Genomic DNA, 19991 nt, shown 5'->3' with positions numbered 1-19991 from the left:
AGGCAGCAGCGCTAACCAGCGTACCACCGTGCTCTCCCTTTAAAAAACAGATTGGTGTTTTTTGTTGTAAAGGTTTTATTGACAATTTGAAGCTAACTGCAATCATACAGGCAACTGAAAATGGCCAACCTAACATTTTTGCAAAGAAAAAATCCCAATGAATTTTAAGCCAGTGTAACTCCGAAACTATAAAAGCTAGTCCTGAGAAATTTGGGATTTTTCATATTGGCCCAGGAGCAAACAAAATGGTTCAATTCGGAGATGGTCAAGCATGGACCATTTGTTGAGTTGAGCCAGGATGAACAAAGTACAAAATTCTAACTACTATGATATATCTAACATAATACAACATTCAACATGAGGTAGTAAAGTGGTATGTGGCAGAGCAAAGTAGCAATATAAGGAGGGTTAGTGGGTAGAATATAGAGAATGCTGCAGCAGTATTACACAATTAGTAACTTGCTGTGGAGGCAGCATGTGTAAAACATTTCATGCTACAACCTCATACAAACAAGACCAGTAACAATGGAGCTGACCAAGATGGCTTTCTCTCAGCGCCTCCTGGTGGAGATAACTTTTAAAACTCCAGATAAAGTACATGTGCAGGTATGAACACCAACTGTTTGTGTAGCAACAGCATGCCTAAGCTTACATGTTGCATGCGTCGAGTATAATCCAGCCCTAAGATCTTCAGGCCTCTCGATTTGTCGCACTCCTTGTTCTTGGTCAGTACCATCATTGACTAAACCAGAGAGATGAGAGTCACACACACTCATCCACACAAAAAACCAGTGACAATGGTGTTTTTCAAAAGCAAATATACCTGAGAGATCAAAGGTTTTACAATGGCATTTTATGGCATTATAAACAGCAGTAAAAACATTCTGCCCCTTGACATCTTCAATAAATCCGCAGGTTTATGTGTGCAGATGCTACATAAAGGTGACAGCCACTCACAACTGTGGCTGTTCGGACAGCACAGTGAAAAGTCAATAAATAAATGGCTTTTTATGACATAATGAGCAGGAGAACGAGCTGACATGTCAAAGGTCCATTGAGGGAAGGGAAGAGCGAACTAACTGGCACCACTGGGAAAATCAGGATGACTCATAAGAGGACTATGGACAGACACACACACACACACACACACACACACACACGCACACACACACACACACACACACACACACACACACACACACACACAGGCGCGTACACACACGTACACACACACGGACACACACATGCACATGCAGACACAGACAACAAAACTCTACAGTCCCTTTATGAGCAATCCTACTTCTTAAAGAAATACATAACGTAACAGTACTGTTTAATCTGCTTGTGTGACATCCAGCACATGCAAAACACTTGGTCACAGAGTGAAGGTTAACAGGAAATGAGTGGAACTGCTTCATTAACCTATGGGAGTAAAGACAGGACTTGCTCTTCATTCCATATGAGTTTTTACAATATCAATTGGACATTGATGCCGATGATAAACATTTGACCATTAAAAAAAAACACAAAAAACTCCAGAAACAGGGTGACCATTACAATTCCTCTATTTATATAATATCCCAAACATACAGTTGTGGGTAACAGATTTTGAACACTTTTGGAATTATCCCATTTCTCTATGACTCATACTGTAAATGTGTTCAGATGTGATTTGGCAATGAAAAAGTGTAACATTTGTTAAATGAGGTACTATTTTATTATTATGACTTAAGAGTAGATAAGATCACATTTTAGAAAACATTAATGCAAAAACAGATAATTCCAAAAGGTTCAAACTTTCTCAACTGTATGCAAAAGTATGCATTCTGAAAAAATAATTTAAAAATATATATGTATATATCCATCCGGGTAAAAACTTGCAAAACATTAAAACATTCAGGCAGTAAAAAGGGTTTGTGTTATGCATTTGATCTATAGGGAGCCGGCAGGAAATTCCCCACTTGGAAACGTCTCTTTACAAATCAACCTTTACACACACGGTCTTCGGCTCTTTAAACAGCCCTCCTCCTGCATGCACTGAGGAATTCTTATGAGGAATAACAACAATACAGACCGAGATATATAGACCAATATGTACATTGGTCAAGATAAACATTATCAACCTCAGAATCAATCAGAGTTATAAGTGCAAGATAGAAACCAGTTCTGTACAGAAATACTACACTGTCCAGGTTCGATGAAACAGCAAGCACTGCCAGCTTTGGTAAGCAGCTTTTTTGAGTGGCGGCCTTTTGTCAAAAAGTGATTATAAAAACATTGATACAAACTGCATCACATAAAAAGACCGCCTTCCTGTTTTCTTTGCTGTACAACAAACACCATGACTGGCATTTTAGAAATCAAAAGCTTGGGGGGGAGGGGAACTAAAATATTAGGTCAAAGGTAGGTCATACATAAAAATATAATAAATTGTTAGAATTCAGTTTTTTTCCTCCTGCTTTCAGTTTAAATGACAGCATTTCGATGTGTTCAATCAGCCAGTAGGACACAGTGTTTCATACAGTCAGCCTGAGGGTATCTACTGTACTAAGAGTGTACAAGCAAGTTCACAGTCAGCCCTGTCTGGGCTCAGCACAAGGTTCTGGCAGGCACATCTCCAAAAAAAAAAAACAAATATGCAGCCCATTCAGCTGCCACTTTATCCCTGATGGCGAGTTCAGATGAGTCATAGAATTACCAGTTAACTTTGGTAACTGAAATCAGGGCCATATGGGACCTTTGGGTCATGAGGAACATCTCCTCACCCCTTAATGTCTGGATCCTTAAATGAGTTCCCTGCTCTTTACCGCCCCCTGCAGGTGGGGTGGAAATGCTCACGTGTGTGCTGTCACCCCAGCAGTGGAAGTATGCTTACAGCAATTAGGCTCCTCCCATGTCGTTATTTGTACTGCAACTGTACAGACAATCTTCAGCATGCGTGCATGGAGGTAAGTCATCCCTGTGGCTAAGTGCTGGAGGATTCATGGGGTCTGAGTGTCCCCACACCCATTTGATGGTTGCCCCCTCCTGTTACTCTTCCTCCACTCCCTACTGGCGCTCCTCCTCCTCGGCCTCCTCCTGGATGACCTGGATGTCGTCTGAGGCAGGGGCGGCAGACAAGATCTCGGCCTGCTGCAGTTCCTTGCTCTTCTCTTCTTCCTCGACAGCCTTCTTCCACACCTTGTGGTTCTCCGTCAGGTGATGCATGATGTCACAGAAGCGGCGTCCACCCTCTGTGCAGAGAGACACGAGAGCACTGTGAGAACATTTTAATCTGACTAAACATAGAATAGCTAATGCTTTTGTTTACTTACAGATGAATATTTTCATTTTCACTGGCTAGAATTTAGAGAAATGAATACTATAACAAAGTCGCTCCTTGGACATAGGGTAAGATATGAGTCATCTACTGCCTACTAAAAATGATCTGAAAACCTGTGTCTCAAACAGCCCCTGGGCCGAATGATATTTGAGCAGTGCAGCACAAAAAGAGCAAAGGAAAAAAACTCCAGGAAATCTAGAAAATGGAAAGATGGGAAAGCCCCCAAAAACTCAATATTAAGAACGATCCATCCATCCATCCGTTCCACCTACATGCTCATGTAGCCAGTACAGGCACCCTGGAGCCTCTCGCACAAAACACAGGTCACAAGAAAAAGGAGCACCCCGGATGGAATGCTGTTTTTTTGCAAGATACGCACAAAGAAACACAATCACACAATCTGGGAAATTCTCCCAAAGAACCTGGAAGAAGAATATGGGAATCTGGGTGAGCATGCAAATTCTGGAATTCAAACCCCCAGACGGGGTTTTTCGATATGAAGAATGAAGCAGATTCCGATTTTTACTTGTGAGCTCCTCCTCCATCTCATCTTCCTCTAATTCAGTGTCCTCTGGCTCCTGATCCTCCCCTCCCTCTTCCTCATCAAGACACTCGTCATCAACCCAGTACCCGGGCAGGAGGCCAGCAGCATCGTATGAGTTGCAGAGCGGCCCCACGATGTGGGTGATGAAGGACTCCTGCAGCTTGGCTAACTGGGGTGCCGCTCGGTCCATGAAGGGGCTTATGGGAAGGCCCAGGCTAGCCTCCTCGTCTCCCTGAAAAACAGAGGGAGCAATTAGTTCATCCCTGCCCATGCAGAACATACAAGTTCCATGGGAAATGCTGAAGCTGGGGCCTGACCCGAGTGTTTTACCAGACAGTGTAATCTATTATGGCAGAAACACAAACATTTATTAAGCAACTCATGGCAAGAGAAAATAAAGCTAGGAAAGCAATACACTGAAATAAGGCTAGTGAAGAGGTAAAGCTACTGTAAAGCTATGGTAAGCTGAGCTAAGGCTAGTACTGAGGTAAGCTATGGTAAGCTAAGCTAAGGCTAGTACTGAGGTAAGCTATGGTAAGCTGAGCTAAGGCTAGTACTGAGGTAAGCTATGGTAAGCTGAGCTAAGGCTAGTACTGAGGTAAGCTATGGTAAGCTGAGCTAAGGCTAGTACTGAGGTAAGCTATGGTAAGCTGAGCTAAAGCTAATACTGAGGTAAGCTATGGTAAGCAGAGCTAAGGCTAGTACTGAGGTAAGCTATGGTAAGCTAGGCTAAGGTTAGTATTTAGGTAAGCTAGGGTAAGCTAAGCTAAGGCTAGTACTGAGGTAAGGTATGGTAAGCTGAAATAAGGCTTTTTCCAAACTAGTGATACATAAAGCTAAGGTAAGTTCGAATAAAGCTAATAGGAGGCAAGCTACAGTAAGCTGAAATAAAGCTAGTTAAGACTCATACCTGCTCGTAAAACTCATTGACGATTCCTTCAGTCCATTTCAAATGCAGCTGGCGACTCTTGGCTGGCCCATTGATGTCGGCCAGCTTAATGCACACTTGGCAGACCAAGAGCCTGTCGTTTTCATTAGTCCAGTCGATACCTGGGCTATTTACATCATTAACCTATTTTAAGCAACAGAAGGGCAGTTCTCTTTTTTAGTGAATGAGGCAGAACCGCATATTCAGGTCAAGCCAATTGCCAGAATAAAAGGGTAAAAGGCAAAGAAAGACAGTGCTAACCTTCGAATTGAACTCGGCCAGGAAGTCAAAGTGCTTCTTCAGATCGGTGGCCAGGATGGCCTCGATGACCAGGAAGCGGAAGCGCTTGAACTCCACATGGTCAAGGTTGACTAGGAAGTTGAACTCAGGTTGGGACAGGAAGAGGCTCCAGGCTGCAGCTGCGTGGTGATTCTCCAGGACAGAGCGGTCATTGTATAACACTGCCTGTGGTCGGTAGGAGGTGACAGCGTAGAGTGGGGGAAAAAAATCAGTCTTATTTTCCAGGACCTCAGAAATACTGGAATCAACTCCAGCACCACAGATATCAATTCCTCAAATAAAAGAGATTGCTTAATGGCTAAAGCTCATACGTCAAAATATAATAACTACATGGCCTATGAATGAATATTACAAGGGTTTGTTTTCTTGAAAGACTTTTCAGGGTCTGAGACAGGGGTGTCAAACTCCAGTCCTGAGGGGCTGGAGTTCTGTGTAGCTTCGTTCTTTCCATGTTCCACCTCCAGAGCTGTGTGGTAATCAGCACAAGGGGGTGCAAGGAGTTGAATCAGCTGTGTTAAATGAGGGGAAAGCCAAAAATGTGTAGGGCCCCGGCCCCCCAGGACTGGAGTTTGACACCCCTGGTCTAAGACGATTTTGCCTGAGGGAGTATCTGAAGCAATTACAATCCTTTTAAATTAGATCTGCAAAGGATTTTATCTAAAGTTACACAACTCACAGCAGTAAACTTTACCAACTGCAAAACTCACACAGGCATGACTATTCAAATTTAACAACCTTGTTCAAGGATACTTGTTCAAGGAGAGGCCCAACTAGTACTGAAACTAATGACCGGCCGTCCCAAATTGGTTTCTCAAGGCTATAACCTGCTGTCAGGTCAGGGTGGAACATGCCATGAGGTAAACCACAGACCTACCTGAGGTGCATTGGTGGCTACGAGGAACGCGTTGGTACGTCCGGGGTGATCATAGTCATGCATGGCAGCCGCAACATACAGTGCCATGAGCTCTAGAGCTGGAATGTTCCACGACAAGCAGCCATAGCTTTCATCCGAGACTGAAGAGGTCCTTGAGGAGGTGTAGGCCACTCTGCTGGCAGAGATGCCGCTGTCCGAGTCTGAGGAGACAAGCCCGTTAACAGGAAGCACTCGTGTGGGCAGGACCAGCGTTCACAGGCCCCAGCAGATACGGGCTAAAATGTGCCTGAACCTAGAAAGGACGCCAACCGATGTTCTTCTACACTAATTTACACAGGGGGTCACCCAGTGGATAGTACTGTGATGTTGGGAGGGGGTCACTTCCTAGATCCAGCTTTGAACGTGTGTGGAGTCTACATGTCCTCCAAGTGTTTGTGAGGGTTTCCTTTGGATACTGCAGTATATGGAATAAAGGGATTCAGAGCCCCAGATGGGGCTTTGCACTGAGCCTCTGTACCGCTCAATATAAACTAGAGTGAGTGTATGACCCAGGATGGACAGGCATCCCAACCTTCTATCCTGTACTTCCTGGGAGAAGATACAGGCTCACCATGGCCTGCCACTTCAGAACAGTCATGGAAGGATTTATAAAAATAAAAAAAGGCTACTTACTGTATTCTATAAAATATATGTTCCAGTCTGATTCCTTTCTTAAAATCTTCATGTGCCTGTATTATAAACTCCTTTCTCATTCGCCTAAGCATTAAACATCACTACAGCAGTGGCATGTATTAGTAGCAGGTATCACACACAGATGGCAGGCTGTCACAGCTCAGGCATGGTCTGCAGGTGCATAGGTTTCCACCATTACTTCCCTTGCACCTGGTACTTGTTTGCCTGCAATGTACTGCCTCTTTAAAAGGTGCCCATCCCCCCGGCAAGCCCCCGCAGGCGGGGTCAGTGAGTGACTCAGTGCGTCAGACCGCACTCCATTTGAAAAATTAAAAGGTTCGTCCACAGAGTTAAATTAAGCCCCGAACACGCTGAGCTCAGCAGTAGGCCCAGATCTCAATCACAATGGAGGCTTTTTTATCTACTGGCACCTTGTGTAGCGGGGGGGGGGGGGGGGGGGGGTTACGACAGGCCCCCGTCAGCACAAAGCTCCAATTTCCAAAGGATCTGGGCTACATCAAATATCATTAATGGAGAAAGTGCTCTGAATCCTGGTTTTGTGACCCAAAACAAGTGAATGAGACCATTAAGGAAAACGGCTGTTTGTAATGGGTTTTCTGTGTGTTACAAGCAGGCGTCCGAGTGGCGTCTCTGTTCTGTAATACATGCCGCAGGCACCACTTTACACAGGGGGATACCAGGGGTGTGCGTCTCACAAACAGCAGTAAATGCGAACATGAACAAGAACATGAAAGAGCCCTGTCTGTGCTGACAATGAAATGACGACTACCACTGGCATCTTGATTTCATTTGAAGTTACTCTTATACCACAGTGTAATACAGAATAGATGGAGGAGGAGGAAAAAACCAATAGATTTAGACAGTAAAGTAATAAACACAACTGATATCATAAGCGGTTGTCATGCTTTCTGGTTCCTTTAGTAAGAAACTAATGACGATGGGTAACTTGATTGGATGACTTAGTTATACTAATTCTATGTTGGGTAAACCAGTTACAATTCCTAAATGGCTTAGTGGGTTGCAGTGTATGGTATAACTGGGAGTACCTGTGTCACTTCCCGTCACATGTTCATTGCCAATCTGCTGGAAGCCAGGGATTGGGCGTGTGGTGAGGTACCAAACAGCATGCAGGACATCGGTGGCGTGGATCCGGTTGTGATCTAAGAAGGGAGTTCAATGGTCACCAATACGTCAAACAAGGTTTGGTCTCATCTACACAAAGAGATGCAAATTATACAAAGCGACTCAGAGTGGATCACTAAATGAAATTATCAACAACTAAATAGAAATGTTGAAATTTTAATTTGTTTTTAATTACCGACATGAAGCTTATCTGCCAAGTTCTTAATGGTTAAACCTTGGGATATAATTGGATTGACACATAACATTTGGAAAAATATGACATGGGTATGTGGGAAAATAGAAGTTTGATGTTTAAATTAGTTGTCAAACTGTTTCTAGCAAGGGATGGTTTTAATAACAAATCTACACAATAACGATGATTTTATAAGCTCCTGCCGGCAGAATTCCACATTCTGTTTTATAGAAGACATGAATTATTTCTATTTCTCAACCCATTCTCTTGTGACTTTATGAAAAGGAGAAAACGTGATATTAGTCTTACAAGGGATATCCCGATAACCAGTCTCAAGCTCCGAGAAGTACGCCATGAACTCCCGCACTGGTATTTTAAAGATTTCAAACAGGCCCGTGTCTTGAAACAAGGTGTATGTCACCTGTGAATGGAAACAAAAAGAAAGACGTCAGAGACGTAGAATTCAACACAAGCGACTGAGAAGCATCTGTTCATGCAGGATGTGGGGAAACCGAGTCAGCTATTCAAAGACCATAAGTCATAGAAGTATGAGTTTTGAATAACAATCATGAGTCATACTGTCATGCAGAGTAAAAAAATAAGTTGCTACCCATTTATAAAAAATATGGAGAGAAATTGGGTGTACAGATACATATTAGAACAATTAATGGAAAGATCAGAATTCAATTTTAGCATAAGCATTCATATACAGCAGAGACTTCAGGTTCAAACCAGACATGCACTGATCATTGTTGTCAAGTTTGGCATGTAATCCTCATACTAAATGAAATGTTTATTTTGTTTAATGTGATGGTGTTTAAGGGGCTAAATGCTTCTAGGCTCCTGATGCCTCTTTGATGGATGGGAACATTGGTACAGAAGCTGCCACGCAGCGCCCATCGCAGAAGCATTGCAGGGGTAAACAGCTCACTCACACAGCTCAGTATCCTCCCGTTCTTCCCCCCAGTCTTCTCTACTAGGTCAAAGATCTGGAAGTTCCAAGTGTCCATCTTCTCCATGAGAGCTTCATGTTCCTCCAGTATGGGGTCCAGGATGGACTCTTGCTCCGTCTGAGAGGAGGGAGAAAGAGGTCATGCAGGTATCCTGCATACCAGGGCCACTGAGGACACCCTTCATGGGCATGCAGATTTGCCTTTATGCTTTATGTAACAGCCAGATGCTTACTAAAGCAGGATGCCGCTCGAGCATGGAGGAGCCACGGCCTCCCCAGGAAGCTCTACTATACCTGCGGCTCCAGATCCTGCTGCTGCACATCAGCTGGCCCAGCGCTACCCAAGCCGGGCTCTGTCCCACCCTCTGGGTGGGACCCAGGCTCCTCATCAGCAGGGAGATTGCAGCTGTTTGCCTTCGTTCCCTTGCCTGCATGGTATGTGAGAGGGAAAAAAAAAGCAAACAAGAAAAAAAGCCACTAAGTAATCTCAATGGTATTTTTTATGTGGTCTGACCCTTTTAACTGAATGACCATTACATATATCGCCGTGAGTGTTTCACAATGAGAAACAGCACTTTAGATTTATAGGCAATTAGCACGTGAAAGCCAAGGCACGGAGTAAATAAAATTATACGAGACAAGGCCTTGTTCCGCTTCACGTCAGAGACGAGGAGGAGCGAGTGAAAAAAGGTGGAAGGAAGGGGGGATGAGAGAGAAAGAGAGAGAAAGAGAGAGAGAAAACCGCACAGCCACTACTCATGCAGAAAGAGACTCACCTAAGCATGAACGCTGCAGCTCGAAGGCTACCGACCCACGACCTTCGACCCCATCAGCACTGGGCTGGCTCTTTGACACTTGCCGTCCGCAGCTGGGCAGGGGCAGTGGGGCATCAAGTAAAATTGAGGTTATATTATCACATGTGTTATGCTCTCATGCTTACGCTAATGTTATCTGATCTGAAGGTGCAATTATAAAAACAGGAAAACAGGGGGCAGCATACAGCCCACCTAACTGGTGCTGGTACCTAGTGCAGAAGGGAAGGCTGAGTTTTCGGGGTAGCTGCTGTTGCTCGGCAGGGCCGTGGGTGGAGCCCAGGAGCTTATGCAGGCTGACGCTTGGCTTGGTGAGGAAGTCAGCTGTATCAGGAAACTCGACAGGGGAACGTGGGAATGGTGGAGGGCTGTGACAAGGCGAACTGACCGGGCTCAGGCTTGGGGAGGGACCTTGAGGGGGCACATAGACATGCTAATAGCTTCAGTTTCCCTGTACACCTTCTATACAGATTCATCCAGGACACTAATAACACACATTAACATCCTAACAAACAGTTATTGTTACAGGGTCTGTTCCCATTCATTCAGAAGTGTGTCTATTATAGGGCTGGGATGATTATTCGACGTAATTGACGATGTCGACTATAAAAATGCATTGACGTGGAATTTTATTGTGTAAAACTACGTAAATGTTTTGTAACTGCAAGTGATAAGCTAAACGTATTGTAAGGGAAAGTACTTTATCCCCTCGGGAGCACGTTAACGCTGTCCCTTTAAGAATCACGCAATGAATCAGTCTGCTAATAACTGAAATTTACTGTCCACCTGATGATCTCTTCGCCACTCGAGAGCCACAATATTTTATTCATTGGGCCTGCAGCATGGTTTTCATTTACGATACTAATTTATTCTGCTAAGTTATTCTGCTAATAAGCTGGCTAGTTGTTTCACTGTTGGCACCGTTAAAACTATATCAATAACAGACTGAATTCCGATATAATTTTCCCTAATAATCGCCAGTGCCTGCAGTGTCGCATTATTTTGTAAGGCATGCACTGGCCAATCATGTAGCATTTCTCTCATAAATATTAATGAGACATCTCCTACCACCCTGCAAAAAGGAAATTTCCCCTCTCACCCTGCCCCCCCGCGCACGAGGCAACAAGGCTGCGTCTACCAGCAGAGCCTCCGGAGAAACATGCGGCAAAAAAGGCTCACACATGGTCTTCTAAAGTTTGGGAATACTTCAGTCATGACACCTTTTCTGCACCTCTACTGTAGCTGACGTTAATGACGCTGTTTCAGCCATTTTATATTTTCTGTTTATTTATTCTGTCATGTAAGAGTGAGACAAATTATCGTTTATGACTACTCTTACACACTGTAGCCTAAATCGTTCCTTGCTCACTGAAGTAAGCTTAACTATAAGCTACCTTTGCTAGTGTTTGTTAAAGCATGATTCTTTAGTTATGAAATCATTCATGTTTCAGCATCTGTTTTAACATTAAAGTCAAATTGGTGTACTATTTAAGTACTATTTATTGTACTATTGGTGTAATATTTAAGTAAAAACTATTGCAGTGATTATTAACTTCAGTCTAACATAGAAATCCTATTGAATCTCTTAAGACTCACCTTTTTTGTTAATAATGCTCTAATGTTTAAGAAATGTTTTAATAAACTGAAATGTTAATGAGAATTTCAGGTGTGTGTGTGTGGGGGGGGGATGAATTGTACTAAATGACTAATTACTTTAAATTTCTCATCAGATCAATTGAAAAATTAGTTGTTAGATTATTTTTTTTCAATTATTCGACTAATCGCTAGATAAATAGTTTAAAGAATAATCGTCTGGGACAGTACTAGTCTATTATGTCTGTTTCTCCAGCTTTAATGCAGCATTTTCCTATGCATTACATGCATTCTTTTTGCAATGACCAACCAGAGCCAAATGTATTGGACGTCCGGCCATCATCTTGCATATTTACCTGCCCTCCTGGAAGCTTGGTGGCAGGTCAGTGTGACGGAGGAAGACCTCGGCTTGGGGATGGTCAGCAGGCTGGGGCTGGCTGAACTGAGCAGAGACCCCTGGCTTCAAAACACAGAAGGATCCAATGAGCAAACCGTTGGGCAGAGACCGCTGACTTCACAAGACAAAAAGATAGAATGAGAAGCCTACTGGGTGGAGACCCCTTCTGGCTCTACAGGACATAAAATTCCAGTAAACAAGATTAGACTGAGACCTGGGCTTACAAAGCTGAGGAAAGATACATGGGGGGGACAGCAGTCCAAGAGGACAGACCTATTCACATTTACAATAAGCTCATTTATCACACAGGTTGTGTTGGTAATACATGATTTGGAGTTGGACCTTAGTTACTTTATTTAGAGACAGTTTCTCTCCAAACAAGTCAAAATGTAAACAAATTGTTATAATGTTATAAAACCACAGAAGCACACATCAATATAAAACCTACTAACACAGGAATCCAACAGTGCTCATCTCACACTTCTGCAATTAAGAGGGGGCATAATGAGGACCCGCCCCCCCCCCCGTTCCTAATGCACCAAGCATGTACTAAAACAACCCCTCCTTAAGGTCCTACAGGTCTCTGTTTGCAGGTACATCTACCTCTGATACTGCCCTCTTGGCTTAGACTGCTATTGCGTTTACCCTCAAGGGCACTGCCTCCGTGCAGGCCGTGACATCACACTACACAGAAACAGCATCCTTGGGCATTTCCACTGTCACACTAATAGCAATGATAGCAGTTATGTTGTTAAACAAAATACATTAACAGTACCTGAGCTATACAGTTAGATATAAAATGTGTAAAGTATGAACATAAAAGAAATAGAGACTCAAATTCCAACTGACATACACAGATTTTTTTTTTTTAATGAATGAGCAATAACTGCTGGGAAAGTCATTACAGTGAGGCAAAAACCAGAATCACTGAAGAGTAATATCTCAAAAATACCAAGTGAGTCATGAAAGCAGGCAGAGTGGAATCACCATCATCAAGCCACAAGATGGGCAGAAGAACTGGGCTGTACTAGTTACTGCTGCCACCTAGTGGCTACATGTATCTTATACAAAGTAACTTTCCAACTTTCTAAGTCTGCACTTCATTCCTTCCTTATACAGTCATACATGCCAGAGTACATGGCTTATGTTAGTAGAAAACACAACTCATAGCTTTCCTCATTAAATCAACCAGTGGAGCCAATCCTCTTTTTAAAAAACTTGATTCTCTGAGGATTTGCTAATACATTCAGCAAAATTGTTCCCGATCCTTGTCTATCATTCGTTATTGCACTAGTCCTGCAGGATACAGGCTGCAGAATGAGGCATGGAGCAGCATCTGACCTGGTGGCAGTTAGCTCAGCATGGACCCTCTTAGCACTGCGGTCCCAGCGGGAGAAGCCCAAATCCATGGAGGGCAGAGGTGTCGAGCTGGAACCACGGCGAGGCAACTGAGGGGTGGGCAGGCTGCACCGGCTGCTGAGACCCTGGGGGTGGGCAGAAAACACTGGATTGGGGCAATCTCATTGGACACACTGTGACATGTAACATTCAGTCCTTAAGACTGAGAAACTGAGCCTCAACAAGAGGAAACATCAAATATATAGCAGCAGCATATTCCTCTGACTACATTGACATATTTAAGACAGAAGCTTTTAGGGTCCCTGTAGAATCTAAATGCACAGTTGTCGTTATATGACTATAGATGTATTATCCATTATGCATGATTAGTACTTTCTGCTGAACAAAATAAACTCCAGGAAAGTCAATACTCTGACTTTCTGTATATATGCTTCTATACTGCCATGTTTGCACTAGGGTCACTTTTTTCAAAAATCAAGATCAATATATTTGAATACCTGTCACATCCACACCCACCCCCCCCCCCCCCAAAAAAAAAACATGACACCATTGTATTTGTGCAGAGACCCTAAGATGTCAGGGTGGGAAAATATAATGGAATATGGAGTAATAGGTCAGGTTCAGATTGAGGAACATGTACTGATGCAGCGTGTGGCCACAGCCACTACATCACGAAATGCCTCGGGATCCCGGCTGGCGACGCCCCAGGCAGACACACGGCCCAGTCTCCCCCTCCGGAAATGGCCGACCATTTGCCGCAGCCAGGTGTTACATAGGCGCCCCTTTGACCTGGTCAAGCCACTCAAAACTGAGGATCCTGCAATCAAAGTCTGCAAAGAACCTCCGCCGATATTCAACGGTTGTGTTCGATGAGAACGCAATGGTACGGTCAATGGTAGACTTCTTAGGCGTGACACCAGACTGCGCTGGTCGCTGACAGACAAGCAAGTGATCATGGATCCTGTTAAGGATGACCCTAGCAAGGACCTTACCTGGCACTGAAAGCAGTGTTATCCCCCTATAGTTCCAGGTGATCACCCTTCCCTTTCCAGATAGGGACTACAGGTCCCATTTTCTAGTCAGTTGGGATGACGCCTGACTCCCAAATGGAAGCAAAGATTGCCTGCAATGCCAGGAGACCAACCTTACCACCAACCTGGAGAAGTTCACCCCGGACACCACAGATCCCTGCGGCCTTCCCTATCCTCAGCTGATTCACCGTCCGTGCAATCTCAGTGAGACTGGGTGGTTCACATCTGATTGGAGGATCAGCTTCGAGAAGTGTGGACCCAGAGATGTCCAATGTCATAGCCGGAGAATTGGCTTTAAACTGCTCAAAGTAGCCGGCCCAGTGGGTCACAACAGCAGTGTCATCTGTAAAGACTGTTCCATCACCTGCCCTGACTGCAAGTCTCCGAGGAACAGATTCAGATGTAGTTAATGCTTTGATTCCTCTGTAAGCAGGACGTGGGTCACTAGACCACAGATGGTGTGTCACCTGGTTCGTCGAACAATCGCCTCCTTATCTGCCCTCAGAGCCCTCACAGCTGTCCTCCTCAGTTTGCAGTAGAGACTAGAATTGCCACCAGGTCGTGCGCTGTGACTCCTCTTGATAATGTCTAGGGTGCCCTGCACAACACATCCTTCTGGAAACACCGGCAACACCAACACAACCCTCAGAAACTTTCAGGGTCTTATCAGGGAAGGCCTCCCACATCACACTCGAGTCTGAAGTCGCACCCAAGTCTGCAACTTCCTCATATGAACTGCATGCAGACTCATCAGAAACAGCTTGATCTTGAAGTCCAGCCTATTTCTCCTAGTAGGTAGAAGCCTGCTGGATCTAAGCTGAATCTTCAGAGTAGAATGCTGCAATTGTGCAGAAGCCTACAGTATCTGCCCATGCGGATGTGATCAATCTACTTGGCCTGACCACCAGTATTGGGGTATAAAATTCAACGATGTGGCTCAGGACATTGGAACCAAGATCCAGTGACATGCAGCCTCCGATCTTTCACAAAGTCAAGGAACATGGAGCCACTCTCACCCCAGTCACCAGACCCATGAGGAAGGACACAATCCTCATGTCAGTGCCAGTGGACGCATTGAAGTCATGAACTCATGCCCAAAGAAGTGTCATCTCATGGGCACCCATCAACCACCGAGCTGCGAATAAAATATCTCCCTCAACGAGACACCACTCACTGCGGTTGAAGTATACACAGACAAAAGACAACACACCCAGTGAGTGTGTCTTGTCTGAATCTCATAATATGCTCGTTGAAAGGAGTGACAGACACCATCGGGAGGAGCCAATGCGCCACAACAGCAGCTACTCCCTAAATACGGCAGCCATCAGGCCGACCAGACCATAAGTGGGTATACCAATCTACAGAGATCTGACTACTCCCCGGTCTGCGGACCTCAGACAGTGCTGCCACCAAGTTTTCCCCCGACAGCAGAGAAAGTTGGTCATCTTGCCTGAGAGACAAGACATTCCACATGCCTACTCAGATGGGCCGCCTCAAACTGAGACCCAAGTGCCGCCATACAGCAGGCAATGCTTCACCACCACACCAGCCCTGATCACCAGCAGGACTGACCATATTAGCTCTCCAACAGTTTTGACTCTTCTGGGGATGAGGCTCCCAAAGGCTTTCCCATCCTCTTAATATGTGTATTTTTATATGAGTTTATTAATAATTACACTGCATCCATTCACTGCCAGTGACTGTAAACAAGACAGCTGGGCTATTGAATGTGAAGTACACTTACAAACACTGAAATTTTAATTAATATTCTCCCGTGAAGAAATCTGGAAAACCAAGAGGTGTTGCTTGCTTTTGTCGAAAGATATTACAACCAGAAAACTGAATGCAAAGTTAAATTTACCACAGTGTCATAGTTAAGGTTTACACCCTAGCCCACAACTGGATATACCTCCCGTGGATTCCCGCTTGATGATGTGTGTGCAGATCAGAGAGTCTACTGTATGCTGAAATATTCCAGAAAACAGGTTCCTTAACTCCAAAACTGTGATGAAGTTAGCTTTATATGCAGTTTTCTGGCTGTAATATCCTTCGGTGTCTGTAATATATTCCAGTGTTTGTGTGTGCACTTCACGTTCAATAGCCCACTGGAGGTGAATGGAGACAGTGCAATTATTAATAAATATAGATAACACATAATATTAAAGTTACATGGTGTACAACGTCCCCCATAGTTTACTGCTTAAAGCCAACTTGCATGTCTGAACTGGACATGTCTGTATTATTTAGGGTTACCCTTGCACATAGCAAAAAAATATTTTCCCACCCTGACCTGCTGCGTTGTTGGCAGAGAACAAAATTACATCAAACTGTCTAATGTGCTTACAGGCGATAATGACACCATAAAATTCAAGTGGGTTAATTATAGTTCGAATAAGATTTTTTTCCATATCATGAGCAAACGAATGTTTGAATATCGGTTAAAAAAATAACAGTCCTAGTATGTACTAATGTTTGTATAATAAAGACTGTCATTTGGCACTGAAGTTTGCCTTACAATTTCTTTGCCATATATCCTATGACATTTTCCTTACATATTCAATGTACCAAATGTGGGGATATCTGCAGTATCTGCACAGTGTGTCTGATGCATCTCTGCCGAGCTCTATGCATTGCGCTGCGATCTGCTGGACGCTTACATGACTCAGTCTGTCCAGTACCCACGACGCCTGTTCCCACACAGCAGCCCCCGCCCCTCCGCACACACGTCCCTGAGATGGGCACGTCAGCACTACCTTGTAAGGCTTTCTCTCCCACTTGTCGAAAGGGTCCTCAACCTCGGCGCAGGGGTAGAAGCCCGGGAAGGGGGTGAAGGGGGTGCTGCGGGGACGGCAGGAGCCCGAGAAGGCAGCCATGAGGTTGCCAATGGAGCGCAAGGAGGCGGCGACGTGCGGTGAGAGAGAGGGGTCCCCCAGCAGGTCCGACACGGTGCCGCGTGCCTCCTGTATGAGGGAGAGGTCCACGCCACTGCCGCCATTCAGCACACCCTGCAAAGGGACACACAGAACAGGAGAAAGACAACTACTAGCAGAACATCAAGTCCAACCATCATCACCCTTCGGTAACATCAGGTGATGGTTCATGCTGCCCCCTCCCCCCTGGGAAAACCACCCCCTACTCGATCCTATTTGTGTTATTCCGAAGTTCTCTATAGCTTTCGTTTCAGTACTCTGGCATTTCTTACCTGCCTCTCAGTGAAAGCTCAGCCTTGCAGTACTTGTACCTGAGTTTGGCTCCTTGATAGTGGTATGCTCATGAAGTATTGCAATTAAAGAGGAAAATTTTATTTTGTTTACTCACCTGATACTGCGGCTTGTACCACTGTTTCAGATCCCAGTCCCACAGGATCATCTACAAAAAGAGAAACATCCTTTAGTGATACAAACTTCAGCCAGAAAATCATAAGAAAGCACTGAGATGCATCTAATGAAAGGGCCCATAAACAGCACAATCACAGAGTCAGTGCGACGGGGAACCCCCAAACAGCATAATCACAGAGTCAGTGCGATGGGGAACCTCCAAACAGCATAATCACAGAGTCAGTGCGACGGGGAACCCCCAAACAGCATAATCACAGAGTCAGTGCGACGGGGAACCCCCAAACAGCACAATCACAGAGTCAGTGCGACGGGGAACCCCCAAACAGCACAATCACAGAGTCAGTGCGACGGGGAACCCCCAAACAGCACAATCACAGAGTCAGTGCGACGGGGAACCCCCAAACAGCATAATCACAGAGTCAGTGCGACGGGGAACCCCCAAACAGCATAATCACAGAGTCAGTGCGACGGGGAACCCCCAAACAGCATAATCACAGAGTCAGTGCGACGGGGAACCCCCAAACAGCATAATCACAGAGTCAGTGCGACGGGGAACCCCCAAACAGCATAATCACAGAGTCAGTGCGACGGGGAACCCCCAAACAGCATAATCACAGAGTCAGTAGGTTGCCCCCATCACCACCAAAGAGCATAGAGTGTGTGTGACAGGGCCCCCACCAACAATCACAGAGGGAGTGTGATAATAGTTTTAAAATTAACTGTTAAACAATATCCTTCAATGCATCATACTGGTTTATTTTATTAATTTTAAATTAATTAACTTGTGGAGATCTTTTTTATAGTCATCATTTAGAAGCAAGTCAACAACATGGATAATTCTGACAGACATTTTGATCAAAATGCAATTTTCACCATAAACATGGTATTTAAAATCCTAGACTGCACAGTCTTTTCCCCCTCAATCAAAATATTTTGGTACAGACACATTCATCCAGGTACAGACAGGCTGTGGATCCTAGTTTAGAAACAATACATTATATACATTTAAAATGGAAACAGTACAACTGGAAATGACTTTCTGTAATGTCTTGTAATACTATCATATAAGACAAAATAAGTCTAGATGATGCCAATTATCTTGCATGGGGTAAACTAATCATTCTTGTTTCATAATATGGGTTTGTAAGACTGTCATATTCAAAAGAGCAGATACTGCCCCATTAAAGCAGCCCCATTTCACACTGCTGTGGTTTGTCCACCAGATGGCAGCGTAGCCGTGTGTGAAGGGATACAGTACAGGTTGTTTCTCTCCAAAAGAACTGGGAAAGACCAGCTGGTCCCTGCTGCATATTTGCTGTGTGCTGGTTCTGTGTCGGAGTAGTGAGTAATGCAAACGGACTGGTGTGTCCATCTGAGTGTGTACCTTCATGTAATGCTCACTGGCTAAGGCTCTGCATAATACCATCGAGGCTAGAGACACTAATAAAAAGTCTAATGGAAATGAGCTTGCAGACTGATAGAAACCACAGCATGAGAGACTGAATGTTACTCTGGTAAAGCAGGTGCTGTCGCGCCGACTTGAGCGTGTCGGCATCTGCCCATTGCTGCCGGTGAATAACAGAAACGCCATGGCAACCGCAGGGCGGGAAAAGAGCCTGAGGGGGAAATCAGCTGAAGGTTGGTGTGGGGGAGAGGGGAGAGGGCAAGGCTCACCACTAGGCCCAAATCTTAAACCGTACAACACATTTTCTCTCCTTTCACACCCTCCCAAAAAATCTCCAGATTTCATTAGTGAGTAAACTTCAACTGTGATTGGCATACCAATAGAGTATTTCTCTGGTCCTTAGCAACCCCCAGACAGTCCATGTTTTTGCTCCTGGTGAAAGGGAGCAAAAATGTGGACCGGGTTCAGAAACAGTGAGCTAGAACAATAGATCAAAATGCTTTTCATGAGATGCAGCTTCATTACTGCACTCTTGTACATCACTATGCCGTTGCACCACATAGTTACGCAACCATTTAATTAGTTCTATGCCAGTGGTTGTGGCATATATGCAACCCCACCCAACAGCAATGTCTTTGTGACAGGCTGCCTAAAGCTAAAATTATGCATGTGTCGTTCACCCTGAGAAACTCATGCCTGCTGAGGATTGTGGGAAAAATATGCCCACATGCCAGGACATGAAGAGAGGCACCTGAGGCGATTTGTGTTATAATTTGATCAGCTGAGCTGATTTGTGATGAACATTTTCCATGCAAATCTTTTCTACTCTTTCCTTCAATCGTCCTATGTGTAAATGAATGCAAATGTAAAAGCAAGCCTAAAATGTTATAATGGGCAATATTTGCAACACAAAACTGAGCGTGCATACAGGATGCATGCACACATACACGTCGATCAGGTCAAAAGATAGAACTCGTAATTTTTCTCTGTCTGTCTGAAATTGTCAGTTACCTTTTAAGATAATGTATGAATTTTGATATTTTGAAATCAGTGAATGAACTGATGCAGAAACTGTGCAGAATTATTAGGTAAGTGGGTATTTTGTCTGTATCTTCCACACAATAGCTT

General features: G+C 44.4%; 1 protein-coding gene across 1 annotated transcript in view; it reads right to left on the bottom strand.

Moving 5' to 3' along the window:
* Window positions 1-801: 801 nt before the first annotated feature.
* Window positions 802-19991, bottom strand: part of LOC125751682 (cGMP-inhibited 3',5'-cyclic phosphodiesterase B-like) — a 39333-nt gene continuing 20143 nt past the window's right edge. Inside the window, exons 2-16 of the mRNA XM_049030832.1 lie at window positions 17439-17489; window positions 16874-17125; window positions 13072-13214; window positions 11690-11793; window positions 9953-10151; window positions 9705-9796; window positions 9223-9356; window positions 8912-9046; window positions 8286-8397; window positions 7708-7821; window positions 5969-6168; window positions 5056-5259; window positions 4777-4938; window positions 3849-4098; window positions 802-3233 (exon numbers count right to left, since the gene is read on the bottom strand). Coding sequence (XP_048886789.1) covers window positions 3049-3233; window positions 3849-4098; window positions 4777-4938; window positions 5056-5259; window positions 5969-6168; window positions 7708-7821; window positions 8286-8397; window positions 8912-9046; window positions 9223-9356; window positions 9705-9796; window positions 9953-10151; window positions 11690-11793; window positions 13072-13214; window positions 16874-17125; window positions 17439-17489 — 2337 coding nt within the window. The 3' untranslated portion in view covers window positions 802-3048. The remainder of the gene's footprint in view (window positions 3234-3848; window positions 4099-4776; window positions 4939-5055; window positions 5260-5968; window positions 6169-7707; window positions 7822-8285; window positions 8398-8911; window positions 9047-9222; window positions 9357-9704; window positions 9797-9952; window positions 10152-11689; window positions 11794-13071; window positions 13215-16873; window positions 17126-17438; window positions 17490-19991) is intronic.

This window comes from Brienomyrus brachyistius, chromosome 11 (assembly GCF_023856365.1).
Source record: "Brienomyrus brachyistius isolate T26 chromosome 11, BBRACH_0.4, whole genome shotgun sequence".
NCBI lineage: Eukaryota > Metazoa > Chordata > Actinopteri > Osteoglossiformes > Mormyridae > Brienomyrus > Brienomyrus brachyistius.
Note: the sequence above shows the minus strand (reverse complement) of the source record. Positions and strands in the feature narration are given on the sequence as shown.